At 41.8% G+C, this 25643-nt stretch overlaps 1 protein-coding gene across 1 annotated transcript; it reads right to left on the bottom strand.

Moving 5' to 3' along the window:
- Positions 1 to 653: 653 nt before the first annotated feature.
- LOC139442327 (probable 3-hydroxybutyryl-CoA dehydrogenase) lies at positions 654 to 25254 on the bottom strand. Its single transcript, XM_071223123.1, has 8 exons — positions 24758 to 25254; positions 21045 to 21181; positions 16552 to 16657; positions 16017 to 16111; positions 14889 to 14985; positions 7878 to 7976; positions 6962 to 7060; positions 654 to 4257 (listed from the first exon to the last, which is right to left on the bottom strand). Exons 1-8 carry the CDS (start codon positions 24804 to 24806, stop codon positions 4067 to 4069), a joined length of 873 nt encoding a protein of 290 aa, XP_071079224.1. The 5' UTR covers positions 24807 to 25254; the 3' UTR covers positions 654 to 4066.
- Positions 25255 to 25643: the final 389 nt, after the last annotated feature.

The following is a 25643-nucleotide window of genomic DNA, read 5'->3' as shown; positions in this document are numbered from 1 at the left end:
CAACAATCAACGGTGTATGATGACACACAATCAGTTAAATCACAAGTCAAACCACTGTTTCGTCGGCTTTGGCGACAAGCATGGGGTGCTGGGGACTTATTTTAACCCAGCTCCCCATTGGCGCCAGGTACAAAGAGGTGAGGTGAGGTGAAATAGGGTTTAAGGTTGCGTCCAAGATTATTGCACTTATATAGCGACATGCATGCACGTGTTTTTATGTTTGTGGCTGCATGTACTAGTACGGACTGATGCCGATTTATAGTGCTAGCACACTGAGATACCATGCCGCAGTTTAACATGAATACCCCACTCAGACACAGTATACTGACTCCGAGCCGACCAGTCATTGTTTTAGCCCCTTAATGCCGAGCGCCAGACAGAGTAACAACAAGTACCATCTCTAAACATCTTTTGGTACAAAGCGGCCTGGGATCAAACCCCCGACCTTTCGCTCTCCAGGCAGACGTTCTACCACTAGACCACGGAGGCGGTCTCAGGTACAAAGAGTGAGACAAACTGTCTTATCTGAATAAGATGAGGATAACCTTCTTGCATTTCAAACATTTTATTCAATAAATTAAACAATATCTAAACCAAAAAAAACATAACATATCACAGACAATATGCATATGACAACAAAAGTAAACTGGACCTTACATTATATATACATATATATTGACTCTTTAGATTTGGAAAATCACATCAAAGAAGAACCTTTAGTGTGGCAGATACACATTATGTCAGTGTGATGTGTATGTAACAGACCGCAGTGACTCAATAACTACACCAACAATGACGACAAGCTCACTGTTGACCATCTTCCCAAGGCAAGGGAGATAACTGACTATAAAAGTTCAGTTTCCACCCTTGCCGAATTAGGCTGGAATTATGGAGTCTTAGCATAGTCCAATCTGGTTTGTAAACTGCAGAGCAGATTTCAGTCGATTGCAGGATTTGCAAAGTGTACCGTCAACTCGCCATCAACAGATATTTTCCAAATTTTGTATGTTTTTAATCAAGGTGCTGATGCTATTTGATGCACTTTGCGAGGTAAGACCCATTTCATTACAGTATAGATCTTGATTATCAGTCAAATTGTCGCCATTTTGCTTGATCCAAATGCAAGTGATATCTAAGGCAGAATCTTATTGGTCAAGAGGAGGGACGTAGAACATAACATAGGACATAATTCGTAATAGCCACTGGTGGCGCTACAGTTGAGCCTAGAAATTCCAGCCTAGTTCAGCAAGGGTGGAAACTGGACTTTTATATTCAGTTAACTCCCTTGCCTCGGGAACATGACTGTAGGCTTGCTTTTCTACTTACTGGTATAAGGCAACAATAAATAAATTATCATCCTCGTCCTTGTCACTACATATGCCCCACCTACAATGTGATTGTCCCTTAGTAGGTACAGACTAAAACACTCAAAATACATGTTCCCATTCTACTGGTCCATATTTGATGAAATACACCATAAACATAGTTCTTTCAGACATTCATGTCTGTTGTTTATCGCCACACTCAGCAATATTCCAGCTACATGACAGCAGTTTGTAACTAATCAGGATACGATGACATACATCAAACCAAGTCACTGAGTCTGACCAACCGATCCTGTTAGTCACCTCTTACGACAAGCATGGGATGCTGAAGATGACGTCTAACCCGGATCTTCATGGGTTTAGATAGAACTTAGTGTCAACTTCACACATGGGCTAACTACAACATCTGAACCTAGACTGGAAATGGGCTTCAATAATTAACTAGGCCTAAAATGATACAGATCAGGATGAACTAAAATTCAGAGGATCCTGGCATGCATGGGGTGCACAACTCTGTACTGTGTTTTGCGGCGCTGCAGACAAAATGAAGGACTGTGCCCCTCGTCACTAGTACCATTGAAAATAATTATCCTTGACAAGGTCAATAAGCAAAAACGAGGACCCAACCCTTGATGTGGTTTGATCAGACCGCCGAAGGGGTAGGGTTCGAGGGTCCTTGTTTTATTTCACTCTAAAGTTTATGTAGTCTTTAAACTTAGCTGCGAACCGTGAAATGTTCGTACCAGACGCCATCTTGTTTTCCAGCAGATGAGTCAATATTCATCACGTGACAGACAATATTCGAGGTCAGTAACATGATTTTGGGGTCTACATGTACTGTTTGGTCACGTGGTATGAATTAACCAATGGAATTGCAAGATTCTTAATAGAGGTATAACAAGGTCCAATAATTAATGCTGTGGGTCTTGGACGGAATTGTATATATTATGGTAAATTCAATGAAATATGAACATTTATTGGTGCTACACTGATGCCTCAACAGTGTCTTTGAGAAAATAACATTTGATATGCAAGAACGGCATAGTTCCACACACATAACATACTCAAAAAGCTGAATGAAAAAGCTGAGTGCAGTAATGAGTGAGTGAGTGAGTGAGTTGTGTTTAACAACGCTTTGAACAGTATATTTCAGTTGTATCATGGCATGTCAGCTGGATATTAGACTTACATTTAGTCCCACAAATAAATATATATCTGCAAATTAGAAAAAGTCCAAAATGGAGCCCAGAACAATGCTTAATTTCAGGCAGGGGCAATCTAGACTTACCCAAGCATTCTAGACTTGAGTTGGAATTCTGTTAATTTATTCTCTAGAGACTGGGAGACAGACTAGATGGATATAGAAAGAAAGCCTGAAGTGATGCAGGTCGTAGACGTTTACCATGATTTTGGTGCTGACAATAGGGCTTCAAAGAGTATTCAAGTCCTCAAGCACGGGCCGAGTTTCGTGGGACTTGAGTCCAGTTTGAAGGACTCGAATACTCGACCAAGGGTGATAACTCTGATTTGTTCGACTTTATCACGTTATTGAATATTAACATTGTGTTACTCATCTCATTCTAATTATCTCTTCAAATGTCAGGAAAATGTCATAGAAGTCAACTATAAATTTACAAGCCTACTTATATTTCAATGTTTTGTTTTCAATTACGCAAAAGGTAAATACTGATTTGTGAATTTGTGATAACATTGAAAATGTTACTTTTAACTTATTATCTATATTTTGTCATTTATTGGCAATTTCCTTCGACGCTGGTATCAAATGATCTTATTTATCATATAAGGCATACCTAAGGAGCCAGCCCATCAAAATCCAGCCAATCACCAATCGCAACATACATCACATGACGATCATGTGTGCAATATTTTTTTCACCCTGAACATGGCGTGTGTTACACTGAGATGTAAACGATTTCTTATCACAAGTTGAAAATTCTTATTACAATGAAGCTTCAGCAAATCAGCATACAAATTTCAAAGGTATTTTATTTGATACACGATCACAATGGTTTTCTTAGTGATCTACGACGTCATAAGCATGATTAGGACTCTTTCATTTTGTATACAATAGGATAATTGCCAATTTTATTGAACTGATGTATAATTGCTGCTTCTCGAGCACGAGCTAAGTCTTACCCCTCGGGTACTCAAGTCCATATTTTCGGACCCGTTGAAGCCCTAGCTGACAAGCCAAGCAACACAACCATGGTGAATCTGGTATTCAAACCTTGATGAAACGAATTGACATGGGATGCAGCCAGCAAATTGTGGCATCTCAAACAACCTTGTCACCCCAGACACCTGTATACAGAAATATACAAGGGCCTGGCAACAGTGAAATGTGAGTCGATCCACAATTTCCTAGCTCGTGTACGGAAGCTTGGTTAAACCAAGTTCACTACTCACAGGTCATCGCCCACATAGGGTTCATGTATTCACTATTCAACATCGTAACATGCCATTTAATTAACATCATAATACATGTAATTCAAAGGTTCTCAAACCACTTATCCATTTTTTCGAAGCTCTTCAATGTTTTTCATTTTTCAAGGTGAACAAAAAAATCAATTATCATTCCAAGACAGATTACATTATTCAATGTTTGTTCAAGAAGAACTTTGTGTTCAAGTCCTATTTATAACAAAGGTACAAGCGTTCAAGCTCATGTGTCATGATCTTTGGTTTAAACACACATCCAGGAAATGACCTCTAGAGGTCAGTTACGAGTGATACACTTTGATGATGCTGTTGATATCCTTGCGACAAATCGGGCACCCATCCTTGCGGTTGTGGAGCATCTTGGAGCACTCGTAGCACGTGACCATGTGATGGCAGGGCTGCAGCAGACAGTTCCGCAGCCGATCCATGCAGATGGCGCAGTCACGGTCCATGGCCTCACTTGACACCATCGCTAGAGAAGGAATAACCGGTTGTAGAAACGTTTGCTTGTTGTTTAACACCACACACATAGTAATTTGTTGAAAATAAAACCTAAGCAAATTTCAGTCATTATGATATGACCCTCGACCTTACGTTTGTTTGTTGTCTATTGCTGCACTTATCAGTATTCCAACTACATGACGGTGGCCTGTAAAAAATGAAGACTGGACAAGACAATGTAGTGATTGATATCATAGACAACAATCCATGCAATCAACGAATTCGGACCACCAAATCAATTAAGTTACCTCCAATGGCTAGAATAGGCTACTGGGGACCTCACTTAAATGGAATTCACACATGGGGTATAGAAATGACTAAGTTGGACTTCATACAATATTTGAGTGAGTGAGTGAGTATGGTTTTACGCCGCTTTTGGCAATATTCCAGCAATATCACGGCGGGGGACACCAGAAATGGGCTTCACACATTGTACCCATGTCGGGAATCGAACCCGGGTCTTCGGCGTGACGAGCGAACGCTTTAACCACTAGGCTACCCGACCGCCCCTACAATATTTGAGAGTATTACAGTTACACTACCTGACTTATAGTTGATTTGATCCAAATTCACAAATACATGTTAAATAATAATCTGGAAATTAATCCTAATCAAATTTAAGTCATAATCATATGACCCATGACCTGTAAGGGCGTGTCAAGCATGTGTGTATTGGTGCGAGGGTGTGTCAAATATGTTTATTGCTGCAAGGGTGTGTCAAACGTGAATATTGCTGCAAGGGTGTGTCTAGCATGTGGGTATTGCTGCAAGGGTGTGTCTAGCATGTGAGTATTGCTGCAAGGGTGTGTCTAGCATGTTGGTATTGCTGCAAGGATGTGTCTAGCATGTGAGTATTGCTGCAAGGGTGTGTCTAGCATGTGAGTATTTCTGCAAGGGTGTGTCTAGCATGTGGGTATTGCTGCAAGGGTGTGTCTAGCATGTGAGTGTTGCAGCAAGGGAGTGTCTAGCATGTGAGTATTGCTGCAAGGGTGTGTCTAGCATGTGGGTATTGCTTCAAGGGAGTGTCTAGCATGTGGGTATTGCTGCAAGGGTGTGTCTAGCATGTGAGTATTGCTGCAAGGGTGTGTCTAGCATGTGAGTATTGCTTCAAGGGAGTGTCTAGCATGTGAGTATTGCTGCAAGGGTGTGTCTAGCATGTGAGTATTGCTGTGAGGGTGTGTCTAGCATGTGGGTATTGCTTCAAGGGAGTGTCTAGCATGGGAGTATTGCTGCAAGGGTGTGTCTAGCATGTGAGTATTGCTGCAAGGGTGTGTCTAGCATGTGAGTATTGCTGCAAGGGTGTGTCTAGCATGTGGGTATTGCTGCAAGGGTGTGTCTAGCATGTGAGTGTTGCTGCAAGGGTGTGTCTAGCATGGGAGTATTGCTGCAAGGGAGTGTCTAGCATGTGAGTATTTCTGCAAGGGTGTGTCTAGCATGTGGGTATTGCTGCAAGGATGTGTCTAGCATGTGAGTGTTGCAGCAAGGGTGTGTCTAGCATGTGAGTATTGCTGCAAGGGTGTGTCTAGCATGTGAGTATTGCTGCAAGGATGTGTCTAGCATGTGGGTATTGCTGCAAGGGTGTGTCTAGCATGTGGGTATTGCTTCAAGGGAGTGTCTAGCATGTGAGTATTGCTGCAAGGATGTGTCTAGCATGTGGGTATTGCTGCAAGGGTGTGTCTAGCATGTGGGTATTGCTTCAAGGGAGTGTCTAGCATGTGAGTATTGCTGCAAGGGTGTGTCTAGCATGTGGGTATTGCTTCAAGGGAGTGTCTAGCATGTGAGTATTGCTGCAAGGGTGTGTCTAGCATGTGAGTATTGCTGCAAGGGTGTGTCTAGCATGTGAGTATTGCTGCAAGGGTGTGTCTAGCATGTGGGTATTGCGGCAAGGGAGTGTCTAGCATGTGAGTATTGCTGCAAGGGTGTGTCTAGCATGTGGGTATTGCTGCAAGGGAGTGTCTAGCATGTGAGTATTTCTGCAAGGGTGTGTCTAGCATGTGGGTATTGCTGCAAGGATGTGTCTAGCATGTGAGTGTTGCAGCAAGGGTGTGTCTAGCATGTGAGTATTGCTGCAAGGGTGTGTCTAGCATGTGGGTATTGCTGCAAGGGAGTGTCTAGCATGTGAGTATTGCTGCAAGGATGTGTCTAGCATATGAGTATTGCTGCAAGGGTGTGTCTAGCATGTTGGTATTTCTGCAAGGGTGTGTCTAGCATATTGGTATTTGTCTCTGTCACTCTGTCTCTGTCTCTCTGTCTCTCTCTTTGTCTCTCTCTCTGTCTGTCTCTCTGTCTCTCTCTGTGTCTCTCTCTCTGTCTGTCTCTCTCTGTCTCTCTCTCTCTGTCTCTGTGTCTCTCTCTCTGTCTCTCTCTGTGTCTCTCTGTCTGTCTCCCTCTCTCTCTGTCTCTGTCCCTCTCTCTCTGTCTCTCTCTCTCTGTCTCTCTCTCTCTGTGTCTGTCTCTCTCTGTCTCTCTCTCTCTGTGTCTCTGTCTCTCTCTGTCTCTCTCTCTGTTTGTCTCTGTCTCTCTGTCTCTCTCTCTCTCTCTGTGTCTGTCTCTGTCTCTCTCTCTGTCTGTCTCTCTGTCTCTGTCTCTCTTTCTGTCTCTGTCTCTCTGTCTGTCTCTGTCTCTCTCTCTCTGTCTCTGTCTCTCTGTCTCTCTCTCTCTCATGTGAATATTACCATCATCATCGTGAACACGTGGTGTGACGTTTCCGCGATGCGACAGGGCTGGGATTGTGTTCTCCTTCGTCTGCAGACGCTGAATCTGTTCTAGGCGGGCTGTGGAAAATACAATAATATGATCCACAGGGTATCCACAGGGTATCCACAGGGTATTCTATCAACATGGTTCTGTATCCAAGTTTCAGACATGCACATTAGGTCCTTCATTTCATTTTCCAAAACATGTATCATATCCTCATTCCGATTTTCAGTGCGTCTGTCTGAGATTTCTGAGTGAGTTTTGTTTTACACCAATGTTAGCAATATTCCTGCAACATCACGGCAGGGGGACACCAGAATTTGGCTTCACACACAGTACCCAGGCCTTCGGTGTGACGGGCGAACCCTGTAACCACTAGGCCATCCCACAGCCCCTTCCATTCCTGAACAATACCTCACGAATAATAGGAAACGACAGCAGAGACTATGGGCTATAAGCAGGCCAACAGAGAAGAGTGAGTGAGTGAGTATGGTTTTACGCCGTTTTTAGCAATATTCCAGCATTATCACGGCGGGGGACACCAGAAATGGGCTTCACACATTGTACCCATGTCGGGAATCGAACCCGGGTCTTCGGCGTGACGAGCGAACGCTTTAACCACTAGGCTACCCGACCGCCCCCCAACAGAGAAGAACTAATTATGGACCTGGTTTCATGTTGCCAATTTCAGATATTTTAAAAATAATTTTCAAAAGGTTGACATCACATGTTACTTTTGTTCTTAAACAAACACAAAAGAGTCATTCAAATACCTAAAGCAGAATACTTTAACAAACACTACTGCAGACAAAAAGTCTAGGAATTACATTTCCTAAGCATTTCACCAATGACATTTCAGTCCGATTGGCAGAGGTTTCAAAAGTGTTAGCTAACCCTGTTTTCGTTTGTCCCTCTCATCCTCAGTGAGTATGAGGGGGTATCCTCCGGACCGGAAAAACAATGTCTTGCCCATCTTCTCCAACATGATGCGCACTGGGGATGAGATGGGAATAGAAATGGTTACATTGTCTGATGAACATGTTCCATGCTGTCAGTCACACAGCATGTTTCAATACACTATCATCTCTTGTTAAATGATCATTGTAAAATGAGTGAATGCTGCAATCAGATTTGTTGAAAAACATTCTTAAATGGGATTGGAACCCAGAAATTTATCAGCTGACAAAAACAACTGTGAGTGAGTTCATATTTTTATCGTATTCAATTAATCTGTAATCGTTTTCAATAAAATATGCAGGATAGTTTTGAACCTAAAATATGTTTCCATCTCTCACTCATTCATGTAACAACAAAATACTTGTTGCTGATATCATTCTTGGCAACTGTTACAGAAATAAACAGGAAGTGCATTTGCACAGCAGGTCAATCTCCTCACAGCCATAGCCTCAATACAATATATTTGGGAGGGTTTTTGAACGGGGATGGTGCAGTTGACGAGAAAAAAACATGATTAAATTAACAAACAGGCCGAAAAAAAGGAAACATTCTCAAAACAGTATGACTGTAAAAAAAAGAAAGTGATGTGTGGAACATGCATGTTGGAGCGAGTTTGAATGGGAAAGAGATTAACATGGCGTGTTTACATAACCATATCATCATCGCACACCGTCGGTCTCACCCTGATGGCCAGAATAAATATTGTAATTACGTCTGGCCAGGGAAGCTCTTATTCTTCACTAAAGACAACTTGGAATATTTTTGAAAGCGATAATTTGTGCAATGTCAAATGAGATATATCACCAGTTCGAGGGGTGTACCGATGGAGGGATCAAATGGTTTGATTGAAACTTCAGATGCAATAATAGTCACTTCCTTAGAACAGCCATAGGCTGGAACTCTCACAATAGATGTGTCTTAAAGACAGATATTCTAATGGTACCTCTGGGAGGATATTTGAAACCTTTGAACTGTAGGAATATTAGGTGAATTTGTGGAGTGACATCTTCTACTAAAGCATAAAGAGCAATGTACCATCTCCAAAGAAATATTTCAAATATGAAAATATTATCCATATTTATGTCGTTGCTTGTTTGTTTGTTGTTTAACGCCGCAGTCAGCAATATTCCAGCTATATGACGATGGTCTGTAAATAATCGAGTCTGGACCAGACAATCCAGTGATTGACATCATGTGCATCAATCCATGCAACTGGGCCATGATGACATGCATCAAACCAAGTCAGTGAGCCCAAATCAGCAGGCCTGACCACCCCATCCTGTTAGTCACCTATTCTACCCCATACAAGTCGGTCATTCCTGACCAACTCATGTTATTCCGGGACATACTGAATGGCCATTTTTGTCAGGGGCATAGTTAAAAGAATTGTCAACTCGTTGCATAATGACTCAGATATATTTCCCCCATATGTCATATATATTTCAGGTGTTATCGGTGATACAGTATTTATACAGAATGATTGAACACATTTAACTGTTTCTAGGATATGTTTTTAGATGCAAGACGTATGTACAATAAAAATTATTCCTGAGGGGTTATTTGACTGAAGTCATACCCACATTCTGAATGGTTTGTCAAATTTTTGCACATAACATTCATAAATAGGGGGACGAGTCTTCTTGCACGTTTCGGAAAGCGGTGAGTAGTGACGAATGACATGTCAGTTTGTTGGTTAGTGCGCACAGCATGACATTATTGTGTTTTATATGACATCACAGCGGTACAATGCAGATCTAAATATCAATCAGTATCAATCTTTGCTCCATATCATGGCCATTTGCAGAAGCCCTCATTCTGTTCAGCAGCTCCTTTGGCAGCTAATCACAAACCTCAAGGCTGCTGCGATTGATGATGCCCTTTAAAATAATGTTATATTAAAGTTTGTTCTGTTTGTAGTATAACGCTGAATGAATATGAATGTGGTCTGTAAATATTCAAATCTAGACCCGACAAATCCAGCGATTGATATAATAAACATAGCCACATGCAATCAGGATACGATGACATGCATCAACCTAGTCAGCCTCACCACCCGATCCCGTTAGTCGACTCTTATGACAAGCATAGTTATCTTTTACGGCAAGCATGGGTTGCTACAGACCTATTCTACCCGGATCTTCACAGGTGGCTATATTCAAGTCAAATCATCTACATGATCATGATGCTAAAATTATATCTACGTACTGGAAATAATCAGTAACGGAAAATAAACGTGACTAATATTGACCTCATGCAGAGTTCTGGTGCCAGGCAGACCTTGTGTAGACACACAAGGGAGATAACTCTGTGAGGCATGGCCACACAACACAGGGCCATGCAAGTTTAGAGGTCTGACTATGCAGACAACTTATACACGACCTGGCATCAACTACATACAAGAGACTTTGCAACAGTGAGGAGTCTATAAAGCTGATAAAAAGTGGATGTTTGTTGACAAATGGTTACAAAGAAAAAGTTGGTTTGTTTGTTGTTTAAAACTCATGTCAGAGTGCGATCGCCACAAAGACATCTTAATCATGAAGGGTCTCTGGGCATTAAGAGAGAATGACCAGTAGCTCTTTCAGCTAGGGCGAGTCCTGAGTAGGACCTAGGTACCCACAGGAGTACCCAGAGCCAGACAATAACAATAAAACTTGGTTACACTATAAGTTGCTAATGTTCACATTTCTTTCTGACTATGAACACATTCCTTCTGACTTTTATATGTTTGAGTAAAGATAAAGCTTCAGTCAACTTCAGTTTTGGGGAGGGCTCCAGTGTAACAATTCCCAATCAGTCATTTTCCACCAAACTTTTTTGAGACCTAAAGAGGGTACTCGGTTAGGGTCGGGTACCTGGGTAGTAAATTTGGACTCATCCCAGCCCTTCACTGTGGGTGGTGAGGTAGTTGTGGTCTGGCGGTGGGAGCTGACTGGCAGCTACATGGTAACCCTTGATGCCCAACATCTGAGATTATATTTGCTGGCCAGTTCCCCAAGGAGAAGTGTTACAGACAAAAGGGCTGATCTGGAGCAACCACAGACTAACTAGCTCTAGCGTTAGACTGGATGATGTGGTTGGTTATCCCACATCCCTCTCTCCTCCAGATTTTCAAGCAGGCTCCAGAGACAGATGATCTATAGGTGGCCTTACTTCTTGTAAGACCTCCTGACTAGGCCGAGATACAGGATTTGTCAAGATATTATAGTCCTTAAAGTTTGGAGCCTGTCAGGCAATCCCTCAGACCAAGAAGCTTTCCTTGCCTGATTCTACCAGAAGTAGTGATACTACCAGTCATACTAGAAGTGCTGGCTGGATTAGGCATAGCCAAGGCAGATAGACCCTGTTTTGTCCTATGCTAAGGGGTATAGCAGAATTCTTGTTAATCACCACAAAGGACAGATCACTGTACATCCTGATATTACCACGAGCTTGAATTAAATGCAAAAAATGCGAGCGGTCTTTGCTTGCATTAATTAAACTTCATATTTATGTCTCCAAAATGACTTTCAACAATAAGACAGCCTCACTGCATACTTTGGATAGCAGAAACGCCAACTTGAATATAAACACAAACATGGTTGATAGAGCAGCAGTGGTAACAAGTATATAACAATGACTGTCATTCAAAGAATAGAAATTACACAATAGGCTTCAGGTGGGTTACCACTGCTGGGGTCAAGAGTTCTACCAACTCGTGTCAAACTCGGCATCATTGACCACTCCAGCAGTCCAAACAGAAGCCACCCATGCAACACTTCATGAAAGGCCTACACGATCCAACGCGCACCGATAGGCTTCACAACACTCCTCAGATCTACAGCCCTTGTCTTGTCATCTGCCTTCAAGTTCATCGACACTTTCTCCGAATACCAATCAGTGAACTGTTGTTGGTTCAATTATTTTACTGCCTTTGAACTTCCTTAATGCGCGTAAAACAGAATAAAGATATAAACAGTGTGTTGTTATTAGGAAAACACTGTTTATTGTTTTTACGGAAGTGCTCTACTCAGCGCTGATAAGCGCTGCTATTTTCTGTTTGATTGGATTAAGGTAAGGATATGTATCATTCCATAGGGGAGGGGGCCGCATTAATATTGAGTGAGATTTACAGTATTTTCTTTCAACTACCGTATTCGACGTAATAAGCGTCCAAGGCGCTCTCAAAATTAGAAATAGGAGGCTCTTATTGAATATAATTTTAAAAAGATGAAAGATCGTAAATTTCTACATTTATGTACCTGAAATGATACAAATGTTTTTTGTCTGTGCATATTATACACGACAGATATATTTTTCCAGAATTTAATTGCCCATAATTAAGGGTGCATATAACCCAATAGTGCGTATTTGAGTGAGTGAGTGAGTGAGTGAGTGAGTGAGTGAGTGAGTATGTTTTTTACGCCGCTTTTAGCAATATTCCAGCAATATCACAGCGGGGGATGCCAGAAATGGGCTTCACACATTGTACCAATGTCAGGAATCGAACCCGGGTCTTCGGTGTGACGAGCAAAGGTTTAAACCACTAGGCTACCCGACCGCGCGAATGTGTATTATACACGAATAAAACTTGTGTACATTGCGATTATTAGAGCGAGGCGCTTATTACGTCGAATACGGTATTTGCTGGTCTACAGTCTCCCGTGTCTAGATGGAGTAATGTGTGTTGGAGAAGGAACTACATCCACAGGGATCCCTCTTCCTACCCAAAACCATATGCAACTCTCATTATGCCGAGAGCTAAAACACCGAAACCAAAAATAAAAACTGATGAAACCCCTCAATATCAGCGATTGAGACATCCCTCATCATGCTCATTCGGTGATAAGTGAAGCCCTTGATGACATCTTGGAACACCTGTTGGTGTGGGGAGCCACACTCTCTGACAACACCCTTATTTCATGAGGATCGTAGCCTGTGGAGGCTGGAGGCTGTGGTGGCTGGAGGCCGGTATCAACACAGGCTTCAAAGATGGTACAATATTCTGTGACTGTATTCTTGCATATCATCAGTAAGACAGCCCCCCTTGAACAGGGGAAACTTCACTTCCTCGGCAAGGTAATGGCGGAGTGTTTGCATGAGACACAAAGAGAGATCTTCAATATCATCCGAACTTGGGATGGAAAGGAGCAATATGGACCTTATATGAGGGGTACACAAGTACGTAAACTAGACTACCAGTTGTCGGACTTTCATTTTTGTGGAAGCCTCGGTTGCTGAAAGGGTTAGATCGCTGACTTTGAGTGCTGCTGATTTGGTGCCTCACTCTGAGAGTTTGGGTTCGAATCCTGAATGGGACTCAACCCCAAAAGGTACTAGAATTTGCACTTTACGATGGAAGTGTTATCCCAAATACAATATTTGTTACATGTAACAACTTTCTCAATGGCATAGTGTATTTATATGGATCCTTTTGTCCACTTGGGTGGAAGCCGAGTTTTGGCATATCAGTCCCAAATGAGCAACATGTTGATCAAAGCATCCAGAGCATGGACCAAACTCACCCAGGCTGCAGTTGCTAAAGTCATGAAGAAGACGGTCTTCTGAGTAACATGTATACACATGCACCTCCAAAAGTTGACTCAGGTGGTGTACTTCTGTTTCAGTACAGTGCCAACCGCCTGGGAATGTTTCCTCGAAGAAGATGCAACCAGGAAAGTATCAACAGCAGACACATACTTGCTCGTAATTGATGCAAGTCTGCAAGTGCATCATAAATCACATGACTGTGACGGAGACAATTTCTTGTGACACAAATGTGTCCCATTTCCTGTCTGGTCAAAGTATGAGCTTTAATGCAGAAACCCCCTGTTTCTTTAAGGAACATGGAATAAAATCCAGATGCAAAGATTCCACATCAGAATAGATGACACTGATTTGTATGAGGAGGATGCCACGGCAGATCTGTCCACTGAGGAAGATGAAGGCTTGTTCTCCAGTGAGTGGGACGAGGTTAGTAATCGAACTTCGTGCTGACCAGTAAGGGGCAACCAAAAGTGTTGAAGTGTCTGTATATGTTGTACTTTGGGGAGTATCTGAGGTAGAAGGGCAGGAGGAGGAAATGTGTAGGCATGGAGATGTTCCCAAGTTATCGCCAAGGCATCATGATCCAAGGTGAGGGTTGATTGGTTGGTTTGTTGTTTAACGCCCACTCAGCAATATTCTTGCTATATGACGCCAGTCTGTAAATAATCAGACCATCAGACCATATATTCTCCACCACTCTACAGACTCATCAGACCCTAGATTGTCCACTCATCTCTACAGATCCATCAGACCATAGATTCTCCACCATCACTCTACAGACTCATCAGACCCTAGATTGTCCACCCATCTCTACAGATCCATCAAACCATAGATTCTCCACCATCACTCTACAGACTCATCAGACCCTAGATTGTCCACCCATCTCTACAGATCCATCAGACCATAGGTTGTCCACCATCACTCTACTGATCCATCAGACCATATATTCTCCACCACTCTACAGATCCATCAGACCACAGATTCTCCACCATCACTCTACAGATCCATCAGACCATATATTCTCCACCACTCTACAGATCCATCAGACCATAGATTGTCCACCCACCTTTACAGATCCATCAGACCATAGATTGTCCACCATCACTCAACAGATCCATCAGACCACAGATTCTCCACCATCACTCTACAGATCCATCAGACCATATATTCTCCATCACTCTACAGATCCATCAGACCACAGATTCTCCACCATCACTCTACAGATCCATCAGACCATAGATTGTCCACCCACCTCTACAGATCCATCAGACCACAGATTCTCCACCACCACTCTACAGATCCATCAGACCACAGATTCTCCACCATCACTCTACAGATCCATCAGACCATAGATTGTCCACCCATCTCTACAGATCCACCAGACCATAGATGACCCATGTTATCCACAGATCTGGGACCTACCTTTCTCTATAGTTCCTGGCGAGGTGTGTAGGCCGGCCGTGATCTCCACTTCAGGGATGTAGTACACAGGAAACAGGAAGCGCAGTCCAATAGTCCTCTACAACACAGCATTACAGTGAGTCATAGTCTGTGCCAAAACCCTTCACGTCTAGAAAGTCTCTAATAATACAATTGTATTTCACACTATATCTATGTGCTACAGTAACACAAGACAGTCCATATTTACTTTACTCAGATTCAGTCTAAAAGGGGCGGTGGGGTAGCCAAGTGGTTAAAGTGTTCACTTGTCACCCCGAAGACCCGGTTCGATTGTTCACCATTTCGGTGAAACCCACAAGCACGGCTATGGTGCTGGCAAACCTAGAAACATAATCGGGGCAAACAGGGATTCGAACACACAAGGGGCAGTCAGGTAGCCTTATGGTTAAGGCGTTCGCTCGTCACGCCGAAGACACGGGTTTGATTCCTGACCTGGGTACAATGCATGATGCACATTTCTGGTGTCCCCCACATTTTATTGCTAAAAGCGGCGTAAAACACTCTCTCATTCACTCACTTCAGCCAATAAATGTGTAGGAATATTGTTCCCACAAGAATCCTTTTTTATTTGAGCTCCATTGTAAGGCATTAGTTGCCTTAGTAACTGTTCAAGTGTTAATGCATGTAACATCAATCTTTACTTTGCTGCGTCATATGATACAGTGAAACAGAAGAAGCAGCTGAAAGTGTAGTCAATCAGCTACTTCCATAGAACAGTTACAAAACATGTCAGTTGAAACCAATTTGGTTTTCTATATTTCAATATCAATATATCACTTCGTAAACAAAACAAATGTCTTTTGTCATTAAAAACTTGATTAAGCCTTGCTAACCAGGTTAACATAGGATGAGAATTTTTAAATTGCAATTTCATATAGAAATACACAGTAGGCAGTGCATATATAATGTGTATATCATGCATATATCATGCGTATATCATGTGTATATCATGCATATATCGTGTATATATCATGTGTATATCATGCATATATCATGTGTATATCATGCATATATCATGTGTATATCATGTGTATATCATGTATATATCAAGTATACATCATGTATATAAAGCATTATATACTCGAGTACCTCCTGGTTGAGAGTTCTCTCCACGATGTCTGTTATGTTGAGGCAGAGCGTGTTGGTGGCGATGATGGCACCGGGCTTGCAAAGATGAGATATACCTGTAACCATGGTAACAGTTGTGTCATGACAATTAACTTCACAAAACACAGGTTTATCTGAACAGAACATTGGTTAACTTCAATGAACACTGATAGAAACAGATACATTAGCATATAGCATGGGATTATCCCTACAGTTGGTGAGTTGGTTGGTTTGTTGTGTAACGCTGCACTCAGCAATATTCCGGCTATATGACGGCGGTCTGTAAATAATCGAGTCTGTACCAGACAGTCCAGTGATTAATATCATGAGCATCAATCCACACAATTTGGATCGATGACATGCATCAACCAAGTCAGTGAGCCTGACCACCCGATCCTGTTAGTTGTGTTTTACGACAAGCATAGTCGCCTTTTACGGCAAGCATGGGTTCCTGAAGACCAATTCTACCCCGGATCTTCACAACAAAGTTTAACTCCATGGATCAGATTAAACTCACGTTCAAATAAATCCTGCTTAATGTTCAGGCTTTCTTTGACAACCTCGAAGATGACTTCTGCATCACTGACGGTCTCCTCCAGCTTACTCATGCACAGTATCTGGCCCTGAAACACATCAATGTCTTCAGATAACACATCTGTACTAGCCTGTGAAACACATCGATGTCTTCAGATAACACATCTGTACTAACCTGTGAAAAACATCAATGTCTTCAGATAACACATCTGTACTAGCCTGTGAAAAACATCAATGTCTTCAGATAACACATCTGTACTAGCCTGTGAAAAACATCAATGTCTTCAGATAACACATCTGTACTAGCCAGTGAAACACATCGATGTCTTCAGATAACACATCAGTACAAGTCTGTGAAACACATTGGTGTCTTCAGATAACACATCGGTACTAGTCTGTGAAACACATCGATGTCTTCAGATAACACATCGGTACTAGTCTGTGAAACACATCGATACTAGTCTGTGAAACACATCGATGTCTTCAGATAACACATCGGTACTAGTCTGTGAAACACATCGATGTCTTCAGATAATACATCGGTACTAGTCTGTGAAACACATCGATACTAGTCAGTGAAACACATCAATGTCTTCAGATAACACATCGGTACTAGTCTATGAAACACATCGATGTCTTCAGATAACACATCGGTAGTAGTCTGTGAAACACATCGATGTCTTCAGATAACACATCGGTAGTAGTCTGTGAAACACATCGATGTCTTCAGATAACACATCGGTACTAGTCTGTGAAACACATCGATGTCTTCAGATAACACATCGGTAGTAGTCTGTGAAACACATCGATGTCTTCAGATAACACATCGGTAGTAGTCTGTGAAACACATCGATGTCTTCAGATAAAACATCGGTACTAGTCTGTGAAACAAATCAATGTCTTCAGATAACACATCGGTACTAGTCTATGAAACACATCGATGTCTTCAGATAACACATCGGTACTAGTCTATGAAACACATCGATGTCTTCAGATAACACATCGGTAGTAGTCTGTGAAACACATCGATGTCTTCAGATAACACATCGGTAGTAGTCTGTGAAACACATCGATGTCTTCAGATAACACATCGGTACTAGTCTGTGAAACACATCGATGTCTTCAGATAACACATCGGTAGTAGTCTGTGAAACACATCGATGTCTTCAGATAACACATCGGTAGTAGTCTGTGAAACACATCGATGTCTTCAGATAACACATCGGTACTAGTCTGTGAAACACATCGATGTCTTCAGATAACACATCGGTACTAGTCTGTGAAACAAATCAATGTCTTCAGATAACACATCGGTACTAGTCTGTGAAACACATCGATGTCTTCAGATAACTCATCGGTAGTAGTCTGTGAAACACATCGATGTCTTCAGATAACACATCGGTAGTAGTCTGTGTTTTCCTTGTCATTACACCAAAGTGTGTCTGTGTGAGTTTGAGTGGTGTTTAATGCCCCACTCAGCAATATTCCAGCTATATGAAGGCAGTCTGTAAATAATCGAGACAAACCAGTGATTGATATCACAAGCAATGATCCACCCAATCAGGATACAATGACACTAGGGCTGAGATGGGTAACTCGGGTACTTGGGTCGGGTGGGTCCTGAGTAGGACCTGGGTACCCACAGGACTACCCGGACCCATGGTTAGTCATGTGATATATTGTTTAATGACAAAAACTCACTATAGTTCAGTGGTTACACTACAATTCGCTGATGTTCGCATTTCTTTCTGATGATGCACACATTCCTTTTGACTTGTAAATGTTTGAGTAAAGATAAACTTCAGTGAACGCATGATCTGATTGTTTGATACATGTATCTAAATAGTTTTAGCCAGGGCTGTGGTAAAACAATTTCCAATCAGACATTTTGTTCCCTACTCTTGAGACTTGCAGTGGGTACCGGGTAGTGTCGGGTTATAGGGGGTCGGGTACCCAGGTAGTAAATCTGGACTTGTCTCAGCCCTATATAACAAGACATCAACCAAGTCATCGAGCCTGACCCTCCCATCCATTATCTTGCCTCCTATGTCAAGCATGGGTTGCTAGCGACCAATTCTAACCCGGACCTACACGGGTCATCATGTCATAAAAGTTCCTGTGAAAGTCCACCCATTTCACTTAACGTCTTACTTCCTCAAAAAAACTGAATTTGGGGCCGTGGACAGCATTTATTCAGAGGTGAATGAAATCAGAAGTGAAAAATGTGTCTCAAACTTGTTCCTCATGATTTGTTTTGCTAGTTTGCTGTTTCAAACCACACTCAGCAATATTTCAGCTACACGACAGTGGCCTGTAAATGTTTCTCATGGAATGACGGGTGAGTTGGTATGGTTTTTCATTGCTCTTATCAATAATCCAGCAATATAACAGTGGGGAACAACAGAAATTGGCATCACACAGTATACCCATGTGGAGAATCGAACCCAGGCCTTGGTGCGAACACTTTCACTACAAGGCTACCTCAGTGTCCTTGAAATAATTAAGTAAACCTATCACCTACATGTACACTATTGCAACAAGGGGGCAGGGGTTGCCAAGTTGTCTAAGGCGCTGTGATTCGCTGTGCAGAGTTGCGTCTCTTGGGCACACCAGAAGCCTATGATTGTGGGTTTGAATCCCTGTTCGCCCCGATTATGTTTCTAGGTTTGTCAGCATTATATATGTGCTCGTGGGTTTCACCTAATTGGTAAACATCTGAGACCTGCATCCCTTCGGGCTTTCCTCCGACATAAAGCTGACAGGTCGTGATATAACTGGAATACTGTTAAAAGCGGCGTTAAACCCAACTCACTCACTCACTATTGCAACCATGCTCTAAAACATACACAGGACCTGTGACAGCGCTTCATTAGTTAACCCCTTGTTCTCGCACCTATACCTGGTAATGTGTATTAGTGAGTGAGTTTGGTTGAACCCCACTTTGAACAGTATTTCAGTAATACCCTGGCATGTTCACTTGATGTTGGAAGAGCGTCAGAAATTATGCATGTCAAAGAGCACTTTGATTTAACCCACAAGCACGGGTTTGGTGCTGAAAACCTAGAAAAATAATCATAGAAGTCTGGGATTTGAACCAGACCATCTTGTGAACCTACCCATTGATATCCCAGAAATGGACAAAACTGGCTATAGGGCAGTCATCAAGTACCTGCAACTGAAAGGGCTAACTCCAACACAGATACATGCTGACATGGTCTCCACTTTAGGGGATGATGACCCTTCCTTTTCCACTGTAAAGAAGTGGGCTGCGGAATTCAAGCATGGCAGAGAGAGCCTTGATGACGACCCGCGTCCAGAAAGGCCTTCAACAGCAACCATTCCGGAAAACATTACCCGGGTGCACGACATGGTGATGGCTGATCGACGATTGACCACTGGACATATCGCCAGTGTTGTGGGCATCTCTCATGAGAGGGTGGAGCACATTATCAACAACGAGTTGGGAATGACAAAAGTTTCTGCAAGATGGGTGCCAAAGCTCTTGACAGCGGAAACGTCTCAGATTCCTGACGTCACGTGACATTTTGAAGCAGATCCCGATGATATTTTGGCTCGATTTGTAACCATGGATGAGCCCTGGATTCATCACTTTCAACCCGAAACCAAAATTCAGTCTAAACAATGGAAGCATCCGGAATCACCTGCCCCCCAAAAAGCCAAGTTGGTTCCTTCTGCTGGAAAGGTGATGGCTTCAGTCTTTTGGGATTCCAAGGAGATTCTGCTGATTGACTATCTTGAAAAAGGCCAGACTATCAATGGAAGATATTATGCTGACCTACTGAGACAGCTGCGTGAAGCTATCAAAGCTAAGCAACGGGGAATGCTCACTAAAGGAGTCCTGTTCCACCAAGACAATGCTCCTGTTCACAAATTGGTGGTTGCCATGTCAGCGATCCATGATTGTGGCTTCAAACTCATTGACCATCTCCCTTATTCACCTGATTTGGCCCCGTCAGACTTCCACCTGTTTCCCAAAATGAAAAAAGGAACTAGCTGGTCGCCATTTTCCTAGTAATGATGACATCATTTTTTCGGGTGGCTGAAGAAAATTTCTTCTTGACCGGCATCCAGGCCTTGCAGCATCGCTGTCAAAAGTGTGTAAACCTGGAAAGGGACTATGTGGAGAAATAAATGAAAACCATCGACTTGGTACGGGTCTTTCACAGTCAGGCTTAGAACTTTTCAGCCAGCCCTCGTACCATTAATGGAACATTGCTGTACCTTACAAACTGAAGTAAATACATCAATGTTGCATTGTCTATTTGTCAAATACTAAAACACAAACCACATTAATATACAAACAAGTTTTCTTCATGCTCTGACAGATCAAATAGAATCATTTTAAAATGAAAACATTTGAAGCTTATGAGGTTAAAATATTTTAAGAAGTTAAAAACTTTTAAATATAAAGTTTTAAGCCAGTGGATTATTCATCATATTAAGGTTAAAACTCACAATAAAATTTTTATGTGGCATGAGTTTCTCTGAGTGTAGCATCTGCTTGTCTTCCTGCAGTCTCTCATATACATTGTTGAGTGCCCTCACATTATTGTCAGTGATCTTCACTCGGTGACCATGATATGCCAGCTCGCCTGAACACAGAAATATCAGCACAATTAGCGATAAAAATCAATTATTGATATTTTCTTTGCAAATTTAAACAAAATGCATGAAATGATTCAACTGATTCACTATAATGATTCACAAGATACTCTTTGCCATGATATGAGTGTCATATTGTGAGGTCATGCATCAATACAAAACAGTACCAGTATATTTAAGGTGACATGTAAAATTGTGTGAAAATTAACTGTAGAATAATCATGATAATATACAACTGACAAAAAATAAGGGAACTGATGAAATAATAGTGAAGGTGTAATGGAAATTAATGTCTGTAAAATTAATTTCCTGTGTATAGATCAATATCTTGTGTGTCCACCATGTTGGGTGATACAAGCATGACATCTAGATGGAAACTGTTGATTAACGTGTATGGTTGCTTTTGGTATCGCCCGCCATTCCGCCTGAAGAGCTACCCCCAGCTGGGCCACAATGGCAGGTGCTGGGTCTCTGACACACACTCTCTGCCAATATGGTCAGGCATTGTCATCTTGCACCTAATATTATTTGCTGATAATTCCAGCGAATGGAACAAGAAGATGCAAATTTTCATCAACATATCGCCGGCCAGTCAAATGTCCATTAACAATAACCAAAACAGTTTGCCTGTCATGTGATATACCACCCTGCATCATGAAACTACCTCCCCCATACTGATCATGGTCAAGAATCGTTGCCCTGGCATATGGCTCGCCGCTATGTCAACACCACCACCACTACCACTACCACCACCACCATTTTCTGCCATCTGTGAATCTGAGGCAAAACCTTGATCCTTGTTGGTGTAACGCCATTGGCAACACCGCTGTCATTGGTGTTGCCTAGTCCTGCCAACAACAGGAGCAGATTTGAATCTTTTGCATAGCGCAATTAATGTAATGGGACAATCTTGAATATACAGGCCACGCCAAGGTCTCATTGCAACCTTGCTTGTTGGACGGGGCTTGACCCAGTCAATTTGCAATATTGATGTCCCCCTCATCTACAGTACTCACAGACCCGTGAAGATCTGGGGCAGAATAGCTCTTCAGCAACCCATGCTTGCTGTAAAAGCGACTATGCTTGTCGTAAGAGGCGACTAACAGGATCGGGTGGTCATGCTCGCTGACTTGGTTGAAGCATGTCATCGATCTCAATAGTGTGGATCGATGCTCATGATATCAATCACTGGATTGTCTGGTCCAGACCCAATTGTTTACAGACCGGCGTCATATAGCTGGAATATTGCTGAGTGCGGCATGAAACAACAAACTAACCAACCGTACTCACAATTTGCCACTTTGTCTGTACATTGAGTTACCGTCTCGGAGGCATTTTAAAGTGTGTGCTTAATTGCATTACGGGCTCCCCTACAGGCACACACACTTTGACTTCTGTGTGCACATGCATCATGTGCTGTTCATGCATCATGTGCTGTTCATGCATCATGTGCGTTCAGATGCAACACCACGGTAAGGTAAGTGAGTGAGTGAGTGAGTTGGGTTTAACGCCGCTTTTAACATTATTCAAGTTATATCACGGCGTGTCAGCCTAATGTGGGAGGAAAGCCTGAAAAGATGCAGGTCTCATACATTTACCACTTCGGTGAAACCCACAAGCAAGGGTATGGTGCCGACAAACCTTGAAACATAATCGGGGCGAACCGGGATTCAAACCCACAATTATAGGTTTCTGGCGTGCCCAAAACTCTGCACAGCGAATCATAGCGCCTTAGACGACTGGGCCACCCATGCCCCCAGTATGGTAAGTGAACACATAAACAATAGTTACACTTAAATCATTAGTTCCCTTATTTTTGGTCGGTAGAATATTTTCTGTCTGTTCTGTATCTAGAGTCTTAAGTCTACCAATATTTTGTTCGAGTCTCCATTCATTCCCTCTTATGAAGGAAAGTGTCTCCTAGCATGTAAAGTGACAACTTTTCATTAATGTATCCTGTATCAAGTATCATATTGTGACCTTCCTATTGAAAAATGTATCAATCACGTCCTAATTTGCTCCTATGGTGTGGTGGTGGAATGGGGTTTAACGTCGCGTCCAGGATTATTGCACTTATATAGCGACGTGCATGTACATGTGTGTGTTTGTGTGGCTGCTTGTACTAGTCCGGACTGATGCCGATTTATAGTGCTAGCACACTGAGATACCATGACGCAGTTTAACATGAATACCCCACTCAGACACAATATACTGACTCCAAGCCGACCAGTCCTTGTTTTAGCCCCTTAATGACGAGCGCCAGACAGGGTAACAACAAGTACCATCTTTTAACGTCTTTGGTATGATGCTGCCGGGGATCGAACCCTGAACCTTCCGCTCTCTGGGCGGACACTCTACCACTAGACCACGGACCCAAGCAACTAAAACTTTCCAGCATTTAGCATGTTTAGTGCTGAAAACTAAATGCTTTTACAGCAGGGGTGGTTGCTGGTATTTGATTACTTCTGTTTTTCCCGTTAAATAAGTTTGCTATGCCATCTCCAGTATACAAATGACGCAGTGATATCTGACAATTCGCAAGGTGCGTGTTAGTCGTAAACAATCTACGAAGTATTCCTCTGATTTTGCATTACATAATCAATGGGTTCATCCTGTTTTAGATATTGTGATCACAGGATATTAAACTGTTTACTTTTTTTCTAAAAAAAAAAGCATAAAATTATGACCGGTGCCATGAACCCCTTTGCTAGAACCTTATATGATCATCCTGATACTTGTATACCAATACAGCTTTTTTCGCATCTATTAATGTATAATTCTGAGATAAGATGAAGAGAAATAATCACACAATAATGAACAAATACATGTAAAATATTGAATATAATTTTGTTTGTTTTGAAATATTCTTTTGAGTATTTGAGAATGTAAAACGGATGCCAAACAGGACTTGTCCAATTAAGATACACGGTAAACTATCTAATTGTTTATCTATTCAAGACATTATTTAAATGGTAAAAGTAGTCATTTTATGTTGTGTCGAAAAAGCGTCAAATTCCGTTTTACACATCAATATTTTTCCATACCATACACTAGTTGGAATGGTACTGGGCTAAATATTGTAAATTCAGTTGTATTAGCGGTCACATTAGCTAACATACCGCAGCCCACTAGAACCTGCACACCCCGAACCATTAACTCCATGTTCTCTCGTAAATTGTTTGATAGGCATTACATAGAAGTTGACGGATGACAAGATAGACACAATTTTATGGATAACAACTTCATCACTGTTGTCAAGCAAGACAGTCTTGCTTGACAACGGTATAAGGATCTATACCGAAACGTCGCTTTTCCCAGTATTAAAGAAGTTGTTATCCATAAAATTGTGTCTATCTTGTCATGTTCTCTCGTGTTTTTAATAATGAGCTGTTTCTGCAAATGTACCCTTTGAACTGTAGAACATTGGGGATTTGGTAAAGCAGTGAGTTGCATTAAAAAGAATAGATGTCCGGCAACCATGGCAACTAATAGAGAAGACATGGCATATCAAGATATTTACAACATTGATTGTGTCTTGTCACCAATCCTATCATAGACAGACCTACCTGCAATTCGTATGCCCATAGCTCCGCATCCAATAACTGCAACCTTCATTGTTGAATTTGTTGTTGATAATGACAGGTTAGGAGATTCCTTTAAAACCAGAATACGGATAGGCAATTTGTCTTACATTTTCGAGTTCAGTTTACTGGGATTTCTCTTCTCGTGGACAGGTGCGTGGAACCATATATCTGTATGGCACGTGCCCACTAGATGCTAACCAATATCGCTCACATTTTCACGACTGACACATGTGATGTAGAAAATATGCAGCACCAAAAATCAGATGTAAAGCGGATTACTTTCAGTTTCACTCCTGTTTTTTACAAGTGTTTTCACAAGTGTCCAACTATATCTAACATGTTAAAAGCTGTGAACATGTATCAATCAAAATGTATATAACACCGTCTCATATTGTTATCTACGGATTCGAAAACAAATCACGAAGAATATGTCCTCATTAATATCATAAAGACATTGGGACACTTGTCCGGATAAAACAAATCGTAATCAAAACCGGAAGTCAAAGCCAAACAAATGGGACTTAACTCTTGTTAACTTCCGGTTTTAAGGGGCGGTTTGGTGTGGGGGGTGAAACGAGGAGGGGCACCTGCCACATTTAGATTTAGGCAGTTATCCAAATCAAGAAATTGCGCAGTTTCATGTTTGACAAGATGTTAAAAAATTGACTAAACGAAGACCAGCTTGGCTGAAGAGAAGCATATTATTTGCAAGGATAACAGCAGATCTATCAAATTTACCAAGAAATATTAGAATTGACAATTCACAAACACCAAATAAATACTAAAATATCTATGATAAACAATATATTATTTGAATTAGATAAACAAGGTAAAATGCAGAAATTCCATTATATACACGTGGCTACAA

This window comes from Haliotis cracherodii, unplaced genomic scaffold (assembly GCF_022045235.1).
Source record: "Haliotis cracherodii isolate W230 unplaced genomic scaffold, xgHalCrac1.p SCAF_5, whole genome shotgun sequence".
Taxonomy (NCBI): Eukaryota; Metazoa; Mollusca; class Gastropoda; order Lepetellida; family Haliotidae; genus Haliotis; species Haliotis cracherodii.
The sequence above is the reverse complement of the archived record's forward strand: the minus strand, read 5'-3'. Positions and strand labels throughout refer to the sequence as shown.